Raw genomic sequence first — 15,392 nt, 5'->3', positions numbered from 1 at the left:
ATACGATAGACGCCGGTGTTCAGTCGATTTCTCCTGCTTGTCGAGAATTACTACTTTGCGCATGCGCCGAGCCGATTTTCTAAGTTTCGTTTTCACGCCCATAATGTTTTGTTACCGTGCGTCTAATTGTTTTCTCTTTTGGAAGACATGCAAAGTAATAAAACACTTATCGTATTAACAAGCAGTTAGCTTATCATGCACAAATGGGGTGTCATTCACCATTTGATTTTTGTATTTGGGACACTTCTGTTTATTTAGGTGACTCTGCTCCATCATTGTCATGAATGCATTGAGAAGGGGGAGCATTATTTGACAGTGTGTTATTGGTACAAATACAGACGCAAACACGAACAAAATGTGGCGATGGTTGGGACAGCCGGTCGTGAAGAGAAAAGATATGCCTGCCAAAGGAGGGGAGGAGGATGATATTGAACCTTGCGAAACACGCCGGCCACACTTTGTGAGAAAAGGGAAAAATGGAACTGATTTAGATGGATCCGAAGACAGTTCAGAGAGCTCGGACAATGTTTAAGCATTTCACAGTATCCCCCTCATAATTAGTCTCTGCACATAGTTTTATGTTTAATTTTGTGCATTATCTGCACTAAAACATGGTTAGAAAGTTGTTAAATATTTCCATTTTTGTAGATTCAGGTTTCACATGAATATAAATCAGTTTTAAAGTTATTTATTTATTTTTTTATGTACAAAAAATGTGACCCTGAATAGTATGTGAGGGTTGAGGAGTAATGAAATGTTAGAATAAGTTTTGTATGTACATAAGTTTAATTATTGTAATTATTTTAATTGGATATACATTCCCAATTTCACTGTAAAATTAATTTAAAGCTTTAGTTAATAAATTGATCAAATGAATCCAGTGGGTCTCATCTGTCTTTTTTGCACGGAAAAATATGTGGCTAGTGGAAATTCTGATTGGCTAGTAACTTCAGAAACTTACTAGCCACATTGGCTGGTGATCAAAAAAAGTTAATTTAGAGCCCTGGCCACAGCATTTGCATCCAAACTGAATCCCTGTCTCCTGCTCCATCAAAGGTAGCTGGAAATTTGGGTGTCATGATTGATGACCAACTGACCTTTAAAGAGCATGTTACCTCCATTGCTCGATCATGCCGCTTCGCTTTGCTAAACATAAGAAAGATCAGGCCGTACCGAACCCAACACGCCACCCAGCTCCTGGTGCAGGATATGCTCATCTCCCGCCTTGACTACTGCAACGCTCTCCTAACTGGCCTCCTAACTGGCCTCCTAACTGGCCTCCTAACTGGCCTCCTAACTGGCCTCCTAACTGGCCTCCTAACTGGCCTCCTAACTGGTCTTCCCGCCTTGGCTGTGAAACCTCTGTAGATGGTCCAGAATCAGCCTGGTCTTCGATCAGCCTAAAAGAGCACACGTCACCCCTTTGTTCATTGAGCTCCACTGGCTGCCCTTAGCCGCCCGCATCAAATTCAAATCCCTGATGTTAGCCTACAGAGTCCTTAATGGAACGGCTCCCATCTACTTGAATGCTCTCACAAAGGCTTACGTCACAACTCGGTCACTCCGGTTGTCACAGGATTGTCGTCGAGCAGTGCCTACACCACGCTGAAGACAATCCAGACTCTGTTCATGTGTCGTTCCACGATGGTGGAATGACCTACCGAGCGCTACCAGAACAGGGGCGTCCCTGAATATCTAAGACCCAGCTCTTCAGCGAGCATCTCCTATCCTGCACTGACCCTGTACCTCCCTACCCCCTCTACTATAAAACATTTCGGATTACGACAGTTTCAGTCCTCCTCGGTTTAGATGCTCATGGACCATGAAAGCAAAACTCCAACTCATAGAATAAACTGTCTCCCATGAAGGGTGAAGTCACCCTGCTGCTGAGTGACATGAAGGTGACCAGACGCCTCCAGAATGGTTGGACTCGGGAGCAGGATTCACTTTACAGCGCACACACTGTGGGGCTCTACATCATCATCTCAGTGCCAAGCATAGGTCTGACTCTCATTTGGGACAAACACACCAGGATCACCGTCGAACTGGAGGCAAAGTGGCGGGTGAGTGATGCAGGGAGATTATCCACCAGGTAAGGTGGATTTCTCAAAGGCTTCTTTGGTCCAATCATATAAATAATTGATCTTCTCTCTCCTCCAGAACAAAGTCGGTGGCCTCTGTGGGAATTTCGATTCCAATGAGATGAATGATCTACAGACAAGGGGCTCAGAAGGTGAATTCTCATTGTTCTGTGAAGCAGTAAAATGTTGTCATCGCTGTTGAAATTAAACGTGAACAATGTGTTCCAGGGGTAAGCAGTTCACTGGCGTTTGGCAACAGCTGGAAGGCTGCCACTCCTCCCTGCTCCGACGTGACCTCGGAGATATTTCCTTGTGAACGCAACTCCTACTGTTTGGCCTGGGCCCAGCGGCGCTGCATGATCCTCACAGGAGACACGTTCAAAGACTGCCAAGTGAAGGTAAAAAACAGCATTCAGAAACACCCGACAGAGTCTATTAGATGCTCAAAAGGAGGAGTATACATCTAGGGTACATACCAGCCGCGGCTATTCAGAGACAACACGGGAAGCCGGGCAGCCTCTCCCATTCTCTGGCGAAATTGCTACATCTTCAATGTTAGCTTGTGCAGGTTGTCTGAAGCGTAACTCTTTCAGTGGAAAGAGGTTAACAGTTTGATATTGGGTTTTGTTGATCTGTTAATCATTTAGGTTCTTGTTTGTCCTCAGCAGGTTCCGTTGGGTTTGTGTTTTTCTTCTAGGTTTTGGTTGAATAGTATTACTTTTCTTTTGCAATAAATGACCATTTAAACATCAGCCATCAGTTCTCATTGTTTTATTTCCTCAGCTCGGAACACTTTATTGTTACCCCGTAACACCGCCACTAACAGCCAGGCTTCAGAGCCGAGGGCTGCCCGGCTTCAGGAGGGGGCGGGAGAGTCAAGTTTTTGGCTAAATCAACAAAAACTCATCACTTCCGAGGCTGCTCGGCGTCTGTGGGGGTAGATTAGACGTGGGCGTGTCAATATGAGGGGCTGTGTCGTGATGTTCGGAGTTAGTGTTTGTCCGTCATGAGAGATGTTGTGTTGCCGAATTTTTAAGCGGGGAAAAAGCACGCTGGAACTTCAGTCCCAAAGCGGATACCAAACAGGCTGTTTGTCTGTGAAAGTGCTGTCGGAGTTTCACTCATTTCCCATCGTTTCCATTTCCATCCTCACACACATACACTTTTGTAAATATTACACTGTAAATAAGAAACACATCCTTGTTGTTTAGAAGTTTTGTCAATCATATTCCTGTTGTGCATTTGTTTGTCGTGTTAGCTAGTAGTTTCGTCACAATAGCGGCTATGCTCGCAGCTAAGCAGTTAGCAACACCAAATGTAGTTGACATGCTTTTAGCCAAGCATAATATGGGCTTCCCCTGTTTTAAAAGTCAGCAGCCGCCACTGGTACATACCCCAAGAATGGCAACAGAGAGAGGTAAATCCCACTGGATCTTTATTACCCCTCAGGTGGATCCGGAGCCCTACTACCACGCCTGTGTGCAGGAGTCTTGCAGCTGTGAGTTTGAAGGGAAGTTCCTGGGTTTCTGCACAGCCGTGGCGGCCTACGCAGAGGCCTGCAGTGACCAGGATGTGTGCATCAACTGGAGGACGCCCGATTTGTGTCGTAAGTTTGGAGCCTTGAAATCCAAACTTAAATTCCTTTCACTGCGTTTTCAGCAGTCAATGTAGGTTTTTACGAAATTCTGCTCAAACGTTATGAGAAAAAAGTGACCGAAAAGTTTCCATGTTTAGTACTTTCTTGATAAAATTACATGAGAGACACAGCCAATAGCTTGGTTTCTCGTGACGTAACAGTGCTGCATCGCGAACGCACGAAATTCAGATGGATGTCAGGAAGTGAAGTCTGCACATAGAACTGCTGTGTAAAAAAATCCAGATGCCCGTGTGTTGTGCTGTTTACGGCTGCTCCAACCATTCTACCCGTGAAAAAGAAAAAAGTTTTTTTAGAATACCAAAGGTTGTCGTACACAAAGGTGAGAAATGTAAAAAGCTAACAGAACAACGCCGTAAAAAATGGATTTCAAACCTACGTCTGCAGTCGGGAGGTGTCTGCAGTGACCACTTCGTCAGAGGTATGTTAGCTAACTGCTAACTTTGTTTTTGTGGCTGTGTTTATATAGCATTGGGGTGTTGTTAAATACTCATTTACTTTGTAATGATTATTACGTTTCCGGTAGTCTAATATGGGCTTCATTGTGACTTTTTAGGCGTCCCTAGCGCTTTGGGTGACGTTGAGTTGGTAGACTGGGCTCCGACGGTCAAGCTCGGTTACGAAACCACTAAGCCGAAATCCGAGGCATCTCTTCAACGAGAGCAAAGGATGAGGCTCAAGGAGGACCAACAAAAACATTCTAGAAACTGGCTTTAAATCTCTACAATACGGACTCTCTGGAACGGTTTCCTCCATAGACGTAGTCGCCATATTTACTTCCTGCCAACCATCTGAAAACCGCGCCCCCTTACGACCACGTGGCTGAAACCAAGCTATAATTCTATCATATTTCAGTAAAGCTGTTTGTTAACTAAATCATTTCTACTTCAGCGGTCTACTGTGATTACTACAACGAGCGGGGCCAGTGCAGCTGGCACTATGAACCCTGTGGCAGCGTGCCGACCTGTGGAAAAGGCAACTCTCTGAACCACAAGCTCGAAGGTAACCAAACATTCTGAGCTGGATTTGAATTAAATGATTAAACCTGTTCATTTGGGGTCTGATTAATGCTTACAAAGACAAGTCCAAAATATTAAAATGGGAATTATTCGTTATTCTCGGTAAAGGCTGTTACCCAAGATGTCCAAAGGCGGCGCCATACTATGATGAGAACACTGGTGAATGCACTATGTTGATGAATTGCAGCTGTTATTACAATGACACCGTTTTTCCACCTGGAACACTGGTGACAACAAACCCTTTTCCATGGTGAGTCGTTGTGATAAATAATTTTAATTAATTTTAATATAAACGATTTAAGTGAAGCCAAAAGCTGAAAATCATTTTACTGTTTTATTAACATGAATTTTTCGTAAACTCTTCATTCATCCAGTCGCTGTGAAAATGGAGCCATTTACTGCAGTGAGTATGGGAAAAATACAGAATATATGATTTAAGTGTGCAGTAAAATGAGGATTTTATATAACGAAGTAAAGTAAGTATTAAAGGATAACTGTTCTCTACACCATCAACCACAGCTCCACCAACTACAACGATGCCCACCACCACCTCTACACCATCAACCACAGCTCCACCAACTACAACGATGCCCACCACCACCTCTACACCATCAACCACAGCTCCACCAACTACAACGATGCCCACCACCACCTCTACACCATCAACTACCTCTATACCAACTACAGCTACATCAATGCCCACCACCACCTCTACACCAACTACAGCTACATCGATGCCCACCACCACCTCTACACCATCAACTACAGCTACATCAACGCCCACCACCACCTCTACATCGATGCCCACCACCACCTCTACACCAACTACAGCTACATCAATGCCCACCACCACCACCTCTACACCAACTACAGCTACATCGATGCCCACCACCACCTCTACACCATCAACTACAGCTACATCAATGCCCACCACCACCTCTACACCAACTACAGCTACATCGATGCCCACCACCACCTCTACACCATCAACTACAGCTACATCAATGCCCACCACCACCTCTACACCATCAACTACAGCTACATCAATGCCCACCACCACCTCTACACCAACTACAGCTACATCAACACCCACCACCACCTCTACACCATCAACTACAGCTACAACAATGCCCACCACCACCACCTCTACACCATCAACTACAGCTACATCAATGCCCACCACCACCTCTACACCATCAACTACAGCTACATTGATGCCCACCACCACCTCTACACCATCAACTACAGCTACAACAATGCCCACCACCACCTCTACACCAACTACAGCTACATCAATGCCCACCACCACCTCTACACCATCAACTACAGCTATATCAATGCCCACCACCACCTCTACACAGACTACAGCTACAACAATGCCCACCACCACCTCTACACCAACTACAGCTACATCGATGCCCACCACCACCTCTACACCATCAACTACAGCTACATCAACACCCACCACCACCTCTACACCATCAACTACAGCTACATCGATGCCCACCACCACCTCTACACCATCAACTACAGCTACAACAATGCCCACCACCACCTCTACACAGACTACAGCTACAACAATGCCCACCACCACCTCTACACCAACTACAGCTACATCGATGCCCACCACCACCTCTACACCATCAACTACAGCTACATCAACACCCACCACCACCTCTACACCATCAACTACAGCTACATCGATGCCCACCACCACCTCTACACCATCAACTACAGCTACAACAATGCCCACCACCACCTCTACACCAACTACAGCTACATCAATGCCCACCACCACCTCTACACCAGCTACATCGATGCCCACCATCACCTCTACACCATCAACTACAGCTACATCAATGCCCGCCACCACCTCTACACAGACTACAGCTACAACAATGCCCACCACCACCTCTACACCATCAACTACATCGATGCCCACCACCACCTCTACACCAACTACAGCTACATCGATGCCCACCACTACCTCTACACCAACTACAGCTACATCGATGCCCACCACTACCTCTACACCAACTACAGCTACATCGATGCCCACCACTACCTCTACACCAACTACAGCTACATCAACACCCACCACCACCTCTACACAGACTACAGCTACATCAATGCCCACCACCACCTCTACACAGACTACATCGATGCCCACCACCACCTCTACACCATCAACTACAGCTACATCGATGCCCACCACCACCTCTACACCATCAACTACATCGATGCCCACCACCACCTCTACACAGACTACAGCTACATCGATGCCCACCACCACCTCTACACCATCAACTACAACTACATCGATGCCCACCTCTACACCAACTACAGCTACATCGATGCCCACCACTACCTCTACACCAACTACAGCTACATCAACACCCACCACCACCTCTACACAGACTACAGCTACATCAATGCCCACCACCACCTCTACACAGACTACATCGATGCCCACCACCACCTCTACACCATCAACTACAGCTACAACAATGCCCACCACCACCTCTACACAGACTACAGCTACATCGATGCCCACCACCACCTCTACACCATCAACTACAACTACATCGATGCCCACCTCTACACCAACTACAGCTACATCAACACCCACCACCACCTCTACACAGACTACAGCTATATCAATGCCCACCATCACCTCTACACCAACTACATCGATGCCCACCACCACCTCTACACCATCAACTACAGCTACATCAATGCCCACCACCACCTCTACACCAACTACAGCTACAACAATGCCCACCACCACCTCTACACCATCAACTACAGCTACATCGATGCCCACCACCACCTCTACACCATCAACTACATCGATGCCCACCACCACCTCTACACCAACTACAGCTACATCAATGCCCACCACCACCACCTCTACATCGATGCCCACCACCACCTCTACACCACCAACTACAGCTACAACAATGCCCACCACCACCTCTACACCATCAACTACAGCTACATCAATGCCCACCACCACCACCTCTACATCGATGCCCACCACCACCTCTACACCACCAACTACAGCTACAACAATGCCCACCACCACCTCTACACCATCAACTACAGCTACATCAACACCCACCACCACCTCTACACCAACTACAGCTACATCAATGCCCACCACCACCTCTACACCATCAACTACAGCTACATCAACACCCACCACCACCTCTACACCAACTACAGCTACATCGATGCTCACCACCACCTCTACACCATCAACTACAGCTATATCGATGCCCACCACCACCTCTACACCATCAACTACAGCTACATCGATGCTCACCACCACCTCTACACCATCAACTACAGCTACAACGATGCCCACCACCACCTCTACACCAACTACAGCTACATCAATGCCCACCACCACCTCTACACCATCAACTACAGCTACATCAACACCCACCACCACCTCTACACCAACTACAGCTACATCAATGCCCACCACCACCTCTACATCATCAACTACAGCTATATCAACTACAACAGTTCAGTCTACCACAAAAGGCTGCAATTGTGAAGACCTGAAGAGGAAAAGGGTCTACAGGTGTGGGGAGACATGGACGGAGGACTGTTTCAATAAGATTTGTCTAAATGGGAATATAATGTTGACCCCGGTGGTTTGTCCAGAGGTTACAGTTCCCAGCTGCCCCAGAGGGAAAGTGACAAAGGTCACAGATGGATGCTGTGAAACGTGGAAGTGTGACTGTGAGTGTACAGATATTTAACTTTTCCAACACTTTCCTTCTGACAGTAACGTTTTACAGTACCAGTGACATTTTTAATACGTTGTTGTTACATTTCATTGTTGAACAGTGTGTTTTATCTCTATAGAATACCAACAGCATTGAGCTAGAGTAACTGTGGTAAATTTTATCCAAAAAGATGAACTGACCTGTGGACAACATCAACATCGCAGCTAGCATGGCTCGATACTTTTCTATTTTTCATATTTCATACTAAGATCTTTTTTTTACAACATTCCCAGGTCAATGTGAGCTTTATGGGGACCCCCACTACATCTCTTTCCAAGGTGTAACCTTTGATTTCCTGGAAGAATGCATGTACATTCTGGTGGAGGAGCAGTCACTACATCATCATCTGACCATTGCTGTGGACAACCTCTTCTGTATGCAAAGCCTCAGAGGCTCTTGTGCTAAAAGCATCATCCTGAAGTATAAGAACGACACGGCTACACTCAGCATCTCAGATGATTCTGTACAGGTAGGATGTTCACTGCTACAGCCAATCGATTTTCTTTCAAATGTACAAATATACTGATGTAAGATAATGTCTCAAATCTATGTTTGATGTGATCTTCCTTAGGCCACTCTGAACAATATGACCATACAGCCACCATATGAAGAGAACGGGTTGAGTTTTAAAACCACAGGGTATGAAGTGTCCATCCACCTCCCAGAAATCCGCTCTTTCGTCTCCCTCTCTCCATCTTACACCCTGGTGATCAGTCTGGCCATGGAGCACTTCCTCAACAACACCCAGGGACAATGTGGTAGGTTGAAAATGAATGCATATCCGTTTTAACAGGTTTTAATTTTTACAGGGTGGACAGATGCATTTTCCATCTCTAGCTGCATTTTCGATTGCATAGATGTTGTATATCTGTGCATATTTGCTCATTATACCATGGAGGGGGGTCTCTTTGGGGTCTCAAAAGCACTTTTATGTCTCTCGATCTAATGCTAATATCAAATGTTTAAGACAGATTTAGCAAGAATGCTCAGAGAGACCATCTTCTGCTGATGCTACTGTCATATTTAGCAGTTTTAGCAGTTTTTTCAGAAAGAAAATGGTCTCCGTTTTATTCGCTCTGCCCTGCTAATGATCAGGGATGAGATGTAGAGTTTCAAACTGTTGGGAAGGAATGACTTCCGTTGGTCTTAGATCTGCAATTTTTTTTTTACACATACAAAAAGCTCTATGAGACACTGGAGGCCAAGGAAAAACCCAAAAAGCACAATATCTCACAGCATTTTGTCACACAGTTACATTTTGACTGCGTAAAGTCCTCATTTTGAGGGGAGGTGCAGGACGGACAGTAACTTTACTTTGAAATATCCCAACTTTCAGGGAGGTTGGGCTGGATTGGACATGAGATCTCATTGGGTCTTTGTTGCGCTCCCCTTCCTACATTCCAGGTGTGTGTGGCGGAGCCTCGTGCATCCGCTCAGGAGGACAAATCGAGGATGACACCTGCTGTAATAAGACGGCGTACGACTGGGCGTATCCTGACCCTCTGAGGCCCACCTGTCTTTCTGGACCGCGAGATGTTCCATGTGGACCTGAGCCGCCGACGGAGCCCCCCCCACCCTGTCCTCCGAGCCCACTGTGTGACCTGCTGCACCACCCGTAAGGTTCACAGCCCTGCCGCACATCTGTAGCATCTGGAACTGAATGTTAAGCAACCCGTCTCTCCTCAGAGTGTTTGCAGAATGCAGCAGACACGTGGATCTGAATCTTATAAAGAAGAACTGCGAGTTCGACTCTTGCAGAAGCCTGAATAGCTCCTGTTCTTCTCTGGAACAAGCTGCTGGGCAATGTAAGGGTAAGGGTTTCTGTATCGACTGGAGAGGACTGACTAATGGAAGCTGTGGTAGGCACCTTATTTTTTCTTAATATATCTTAATATTAGGGCTGGGCAACGATTAAAATGTTTAATCTATTTAATCACATGATTTCCCTGATTAATCACGATTAATCTCATCTGTACGCAGAATCCAAAAATGAATCCAAAAGTAGCGTATAGCTTTTAGCATTTAGCTTTATTTTAAATGTGCTGCCATATGAATGAAAGTGCCATAACATTTGTTGTGCAAACACACTTTTAACATCAGCATCTTTCAACAATTCAACTTGGCAGAGTTTACAGATGACTTTGGTTCTGTCGACTCCGCCGTCTGGAAGAACTTTAAAATGAAAATGGCCGAGTAAAAGTTCCGTACCCTTCTCCATGTTTGGTGGATCCGCCGATTACTTTCTTTTCCTGTTCCGCAGCAGACAGCAGCAGACTTTTACAAAATGAAAGCCTGAGAGCAACAGACTTTTACAGAATAAAAGCCTGTGAGCAACAGACTTTTACAAAATAAAAGCCTGTGAGCAACAGACTTTTACAGAATAAAAGCCTGTGAGCAGCAGACTTTTACAATAATAAAATAAATAATAAAACCTGCGTTAATGCGCGATAAAGTATTTATCGGCGTTAAATAATTAACGCGCCCAGCCCTAATCTTAATATATCTTAATATATTCTTTTTCTAATGGATAACACAGTGAAGTGTCCTTGGATATATTCCAGATGTGCCGTGTAAAGAAGGACTGGTTTACAGGGAATGTCGTACAGACCTGGATGACTTCTGCCACGGAGGGTTTGGAGTCTTTAACTTTCCTAAATAATGTGCCCGTTTTTAGGTTTTTAGGGCGTTAACGGGCTCTTTTTCCTCTGGCTTGACTGTTCAGGGCAGTTCATAGTGGAGCCTCCCTTGAAAAGGTCAGCGCAGGCTGCTTCTGTCCACACAACCTCGTCAGGTCACAGATTCACTCAGAAACTTGTGTGAATGACTGCAAATGTGAGTAAATGATCTTCTTTATGATCTTTGCTTTTATTCTTGAAACAGAAGTAAGGTTTCCCTTCTTTCCCCGTAGTCTGCATCGGACCGCTGGGGGAAACGAGACTGGTGAGTATTTTCCATCTGATCAGAGCACAGCTCACAGTTAAAAACATTCCAATCTGAAAATCTCAAACCAGAATAAGATTTCTAAACTGTTAAAGAATAATTGAATAATTATTATTGTTATTATAATAATAATTATAATTGAAACTGATGGCAGCAACAAGTGCAACCTTTACGAGACATGTTGCTGCCGTCAGATTTAAGCTGATATTTTCTTTTTAAAGATCCATTTTTATTTACATTTCACAGCGTCCCGACTTTTTAAAACCGATCCTTCTTCTGTTTCCCAGCCCGGTGACGTGTGGACGTCCAGCTGCCACTGGTGCACGTGTAACAACCAAACGCTGACCGTGGACTGTTCAGCAAACCCAGATGTGAACCCGAAAAGTGGCCAACACGACTCTTTGGGAAACAACTCCTGCTGTCATCCCAGGATATTTGGTAAGAACCGTTCATTTGGCTTAAAGCTTTTATCTTTGGAGCTTTTATTATTCAAATAATTAAATTAGGAGTAACTTTAAAGAGAAAATATAGCATTATTAAACTGTAATACAACATTCATAGAGCTGTTCACTCATCCCAGTTATTGCTGATTTATCTCAGATATATTAAAATAAATCCAGTTTACTATAATTACCTTCAACAAGTGAGAGAATGTAACGTAATAACCTGAAAGCAGCGTTAAACCTACTTATTAAGTTAGTTTTAGTAGAATTTCCTTTATAAACTGGGCTGAACTGTTAGCTTTAGCTTTAGCTACAGCAGCTGCACGGTTAGTCGACTCTTAACGACATGCTGCAGTAAATCCTTTTCTAGCTAATTTGCTGCTAATTAATCAGAACAAAACGACGTAAATTGGATAAAAGGTGAGGACAGCACCTCATCCAGGTCAATTATCTTTGCTTCAGTCATGTGTAGTATGCATTAGTAGTATGATGAGACTTATCTGATTTTATCTTATTTGATTTTATTGCCTTCACTGTTCTTTTATTGTTTTTAATTATTGTTTTCATTTATTACCTGCTGTAAAGCACTTTGGTACATCGTAAGGATCGTCTGTAAAGAGCTGTAGAAATAAAATACATTTACATTTGTGATGGATTTTCTTTGACAGTGATGACTGAAACTCCCATAATTCCATGCTATAGCTCAGATTTAGAAGTCCATTTCTTTGTTATTTTTCAGCTGAGCCGACCTGCAGTTACCACGGAGAGACGTACCAGGTGTGTTGTGTTTTTATCTCACGTTATTCTCTTAATGAATTATCTAAATGAGTCAAAATGTCGATCAGCGTCTCATTATCACATCTCTCAGGTGGGCGACGGATGGAAAGATCCTGCCCAACCCTGCATGTCGTTCAACTGCACCGAGGAGGGGATTCAAACTGAGACCAGAGTGTGTCCCACAGAAAGCTGCTTTGAGGTACAGAAACACGATAATACTGTAATCATTAAAAAAACAGTATTTCAACTTGCTCGAAGGAAGAACCTGTTGGTGGCCTTGAATGGAGGTGGGGGTGGGTGGGGGTGTCGTCCTGGCCATTGATGTGTATAGAATGGCTAGATGTGTTACGTCTGAGTTTAGAACGTCTGCACAAGTCGGCCATCTTACCACAGGGTGAGATGTCCGGGAGACAGTCAGACCTGAGGTAACCATGGTTACGGTAAGTGATCTGCTCTGACGCCATTACTCTGATTTTACACTATTTTACATACTGAAAGACCCTGTGCGATAGTTTATTTATTCGGGCATCTGTGCAATAAGTACGTCACTACTGTGCAATATCTTATCTATTTATGGTCAGACTATGTGTATACAATGTGTAATTAACACAAGTGTAGTGCAATATGGGCAATAACTCAACCATAGTGCTATAACTTATTTTATTTAACTCTCTTTACTTTGTATATCTTGTATAGCCTATTTTCTTTTTTACACTTTGTTTTAGATTATTCTATATTAATTCTATATTATATTCATTATTCTATATTATACTGTATTTTAGATTTATAGAGATCCTATGTGTGTGTTTGGAGCTACTGGGGACTTGAATTTCCCTGAGGGAGTCATCCCAAGGGGTAAATAAAGTGGAGTCATGTGGCAAATAAACGTGAAATATTTACGTTTTTATTTTAAAAAATAAATATGGACTTCGTCTGTAGTGTGATGATTAGCTTACTACTTTGATGTTTATAATAACCTAAACGTTCGAGAATGAAGCAAGTTATGTCTCGAATGTTTCACCATCAACACAATGTTGTCGGCGAGAGAGCTGCCTGTGGTAAGATGGCGGCCATCTGTTGCCGAGCAACGTGGACGAGACATCTAACAACAGCGCCACCTGTTGTTGTGGAGTCATATTACAGGCATTTGTGCACCGATCAGTTTGACTTTGAAGACGGATCTGCAGAGCGGAAAGTTACTGTCAAAAGTCACGTGACAGTTTTTCAGTTTTTATAGAATTGTTTTGTACTTGAAGGATATATTTTTTCAATCGAAGATATATGTTTCTTTGCAAACCAGACTAAGTTTGTTTGTGAATCGCGAGTGAAACGTGTTTTGCTTGCTTGTGAGGTTTTGGCAGGATTCTCACTCCATAATGTTTGTTTGCTGGGTACTCCGAGGGGCTTGTAAGAGTTGGTGAAAGATAGAGGTCCTAAATTTAAGATAGAAATTTAACTTGAGGTTTTATCTTAGAAAAAGAGCCAGAAAACCATAAACTAAAGTGGATATAAAAGTAGAGGATCTGACAAAGATCAGTTAATGACAGACAGAGCTGAGGACACCAAACAGGGCGACTGAGGACATCTACTGGTGAGGATGAGACATTACAGAATAAACTGAGCTGAGAACAGGACCAAGCTAAGGCTGCAGAAGAATGTAAAGTAAAAGAAAAGAACAATAACTCAGGCGAACACAAAAGATGGACTGTAAACAATATGACTCTAACAAACAGAGAATAAACTCTGAAAAAGGCTCCTAATACCAAACCAAACTGACATGTTTGACCATGAACTGTGTATTTGCTTCCAGGAAGACCGAGTTTGGGACGAGCAACACTGCTGCTTTACGTGTAAGTCAAGTCAAAAGTAAAACAAATGCTGTTCTATGGACTCCTTTTGATTTAAACTTCCTGATTACTCCGTGTTTATTCCACCACCAGGTAACCAGAGCTGCGCTCCCAAAGTATCCAGGATGAACATCACCATAGACGGCTGCAGCACCGTCATACGGGCGCCGGTGTGTCGGGGCCAGTGTGCCTCTCAGCCCAGGTGAGAGGAGATCCGTCCGTTCAACAGCATTCGTTTCAACACGACCCGTTAACGCTCACCTTTTATGGGTTTTCCAACAGGGCGATGATACGAGGCGAGCTGCACGTGGAGCAGCAGTGCAGCTGCTGCCAGGACCGGAGCTCAGAGAAGAGATTTATGGATGTGAAATGCTTCGGCGTCCCAACCAGACGATACACCTACAAGCATGTGACCAGCTGTGAATGCACAGCCTGTGGCACCAGCTAAAACAAAGGGCAGAAAGCATGAAAACATTATGTATCCATTACACTTTCAGATCTAAATCTAATCTACTCACATGTAATCTCCATTTTCATGCAACGTCTCCTCTATATCCGACAGCTTTCCACTCCTATTAGCACTTCAGATTTCCAACAGGGTCCCTGAATATACTCGACGTATTCTCCTCCACCGACGTGTAAACTGGCAGCTTTTCTTTTTGATAATCTCCTGGACATTAACACATCTTCAGGAAGTACGAGATGCACTTTTGTGCCATTCTAAACCCTTCCAAGTTTCCACAAATGCACCCAAAATTGGGTTAAAAAGCATCCCAATTACACTTAAAGCCAACAGAACTCATGAGAAATGTCATTGTTGACAGTCATGATGGA

The 15,392-nt window shown here is 44.1% G+C and overlaps 1 protein-coding gene across 1 annotated transcript in view; it reads left to right on the top strand.

The window, feature by feature from the left end:
* LOC142385910 (uncharacterized) overlaps positions 1-15,006 on the top strand; it is a 37,304-nt gene extending 22,298 nt beyond the window's left edge. The window contains exons 22-38 of the mRNA XM_075472593.1: positions 1,869-2,063; positions 2,161-2,233; positions 2,310-2,479; positions 3,531-3,687; positions 4,627-4,737; positions 4,863-5,004; positions 5,274-8,284; positions 8,319-8,504; positions 8,785-9,020; positions 9,123-9,309; positions 9,956-10,166; positions 10,238-10,410; positions 12,674-12,711; positions 12,803-12,910; positions 14,522-14,561; positions 14,652-14,760; positions 14,841-15,006. Coding sequence (XP_075328708.1) covers positions 1,869-2,063; positions 2,161-2,233; positions 2,310-2,479; positions 3,531-3,687; positions 4,627-4,737; positions 4,863-5,004; positions 5,274-8,284; positions 8,319-8,504; positions 8,785-9,020; positions 9,123-9,309; positions 9,956-10,166; positions 10,238-10,410; positions 12,674-12,711; positions 12,803-12,910; positions 14,522-14,561; positions 14,652-14,760; positions 14,841-15,006 — 5,313 coding nt within the window. The remainder of the gene's footprint in view (positions 1-1,868; positions 2,064-2,160; positions 2,234-2,309; positions 2,480-3,530; positions 3,688-4,626; positions 4,738-4,862; positions 5,005-5,273; positions 8,285-8,318; positions 8,505-8,784; positions 9,021-9,122; positions 9,310-9,955; positions 10,167-10,237; positions 10,411-12,673; positions 12,712-12,802; positions 12,911-14,521; positions 14,562-14,651; positions 14,761-14,840) is intronic.
* Positions 15,007-15,392: the final 386 nt, after the last annotated feature.

This window comes from Odontesthes bonariensis, chromosome 8 (assembly GCF_027942865.1).
Source record: "Odontesthes bonariensis isolate fOdoBon6 chromosome 8, fOdoBon6.hap1, whole genome shotgun sequence".
Lineage (NCBI taxonomy): Eukaryota > Metazoa > Chordata > Actinopteri > Atheriniformes > Atherinopsidae > Odontesthes > Odontesthes bonariensis.
Note: the sequence above shows the minus strand (reverse complement) of the source record. Positions and strands in the feature narration are given on the sequence as shown.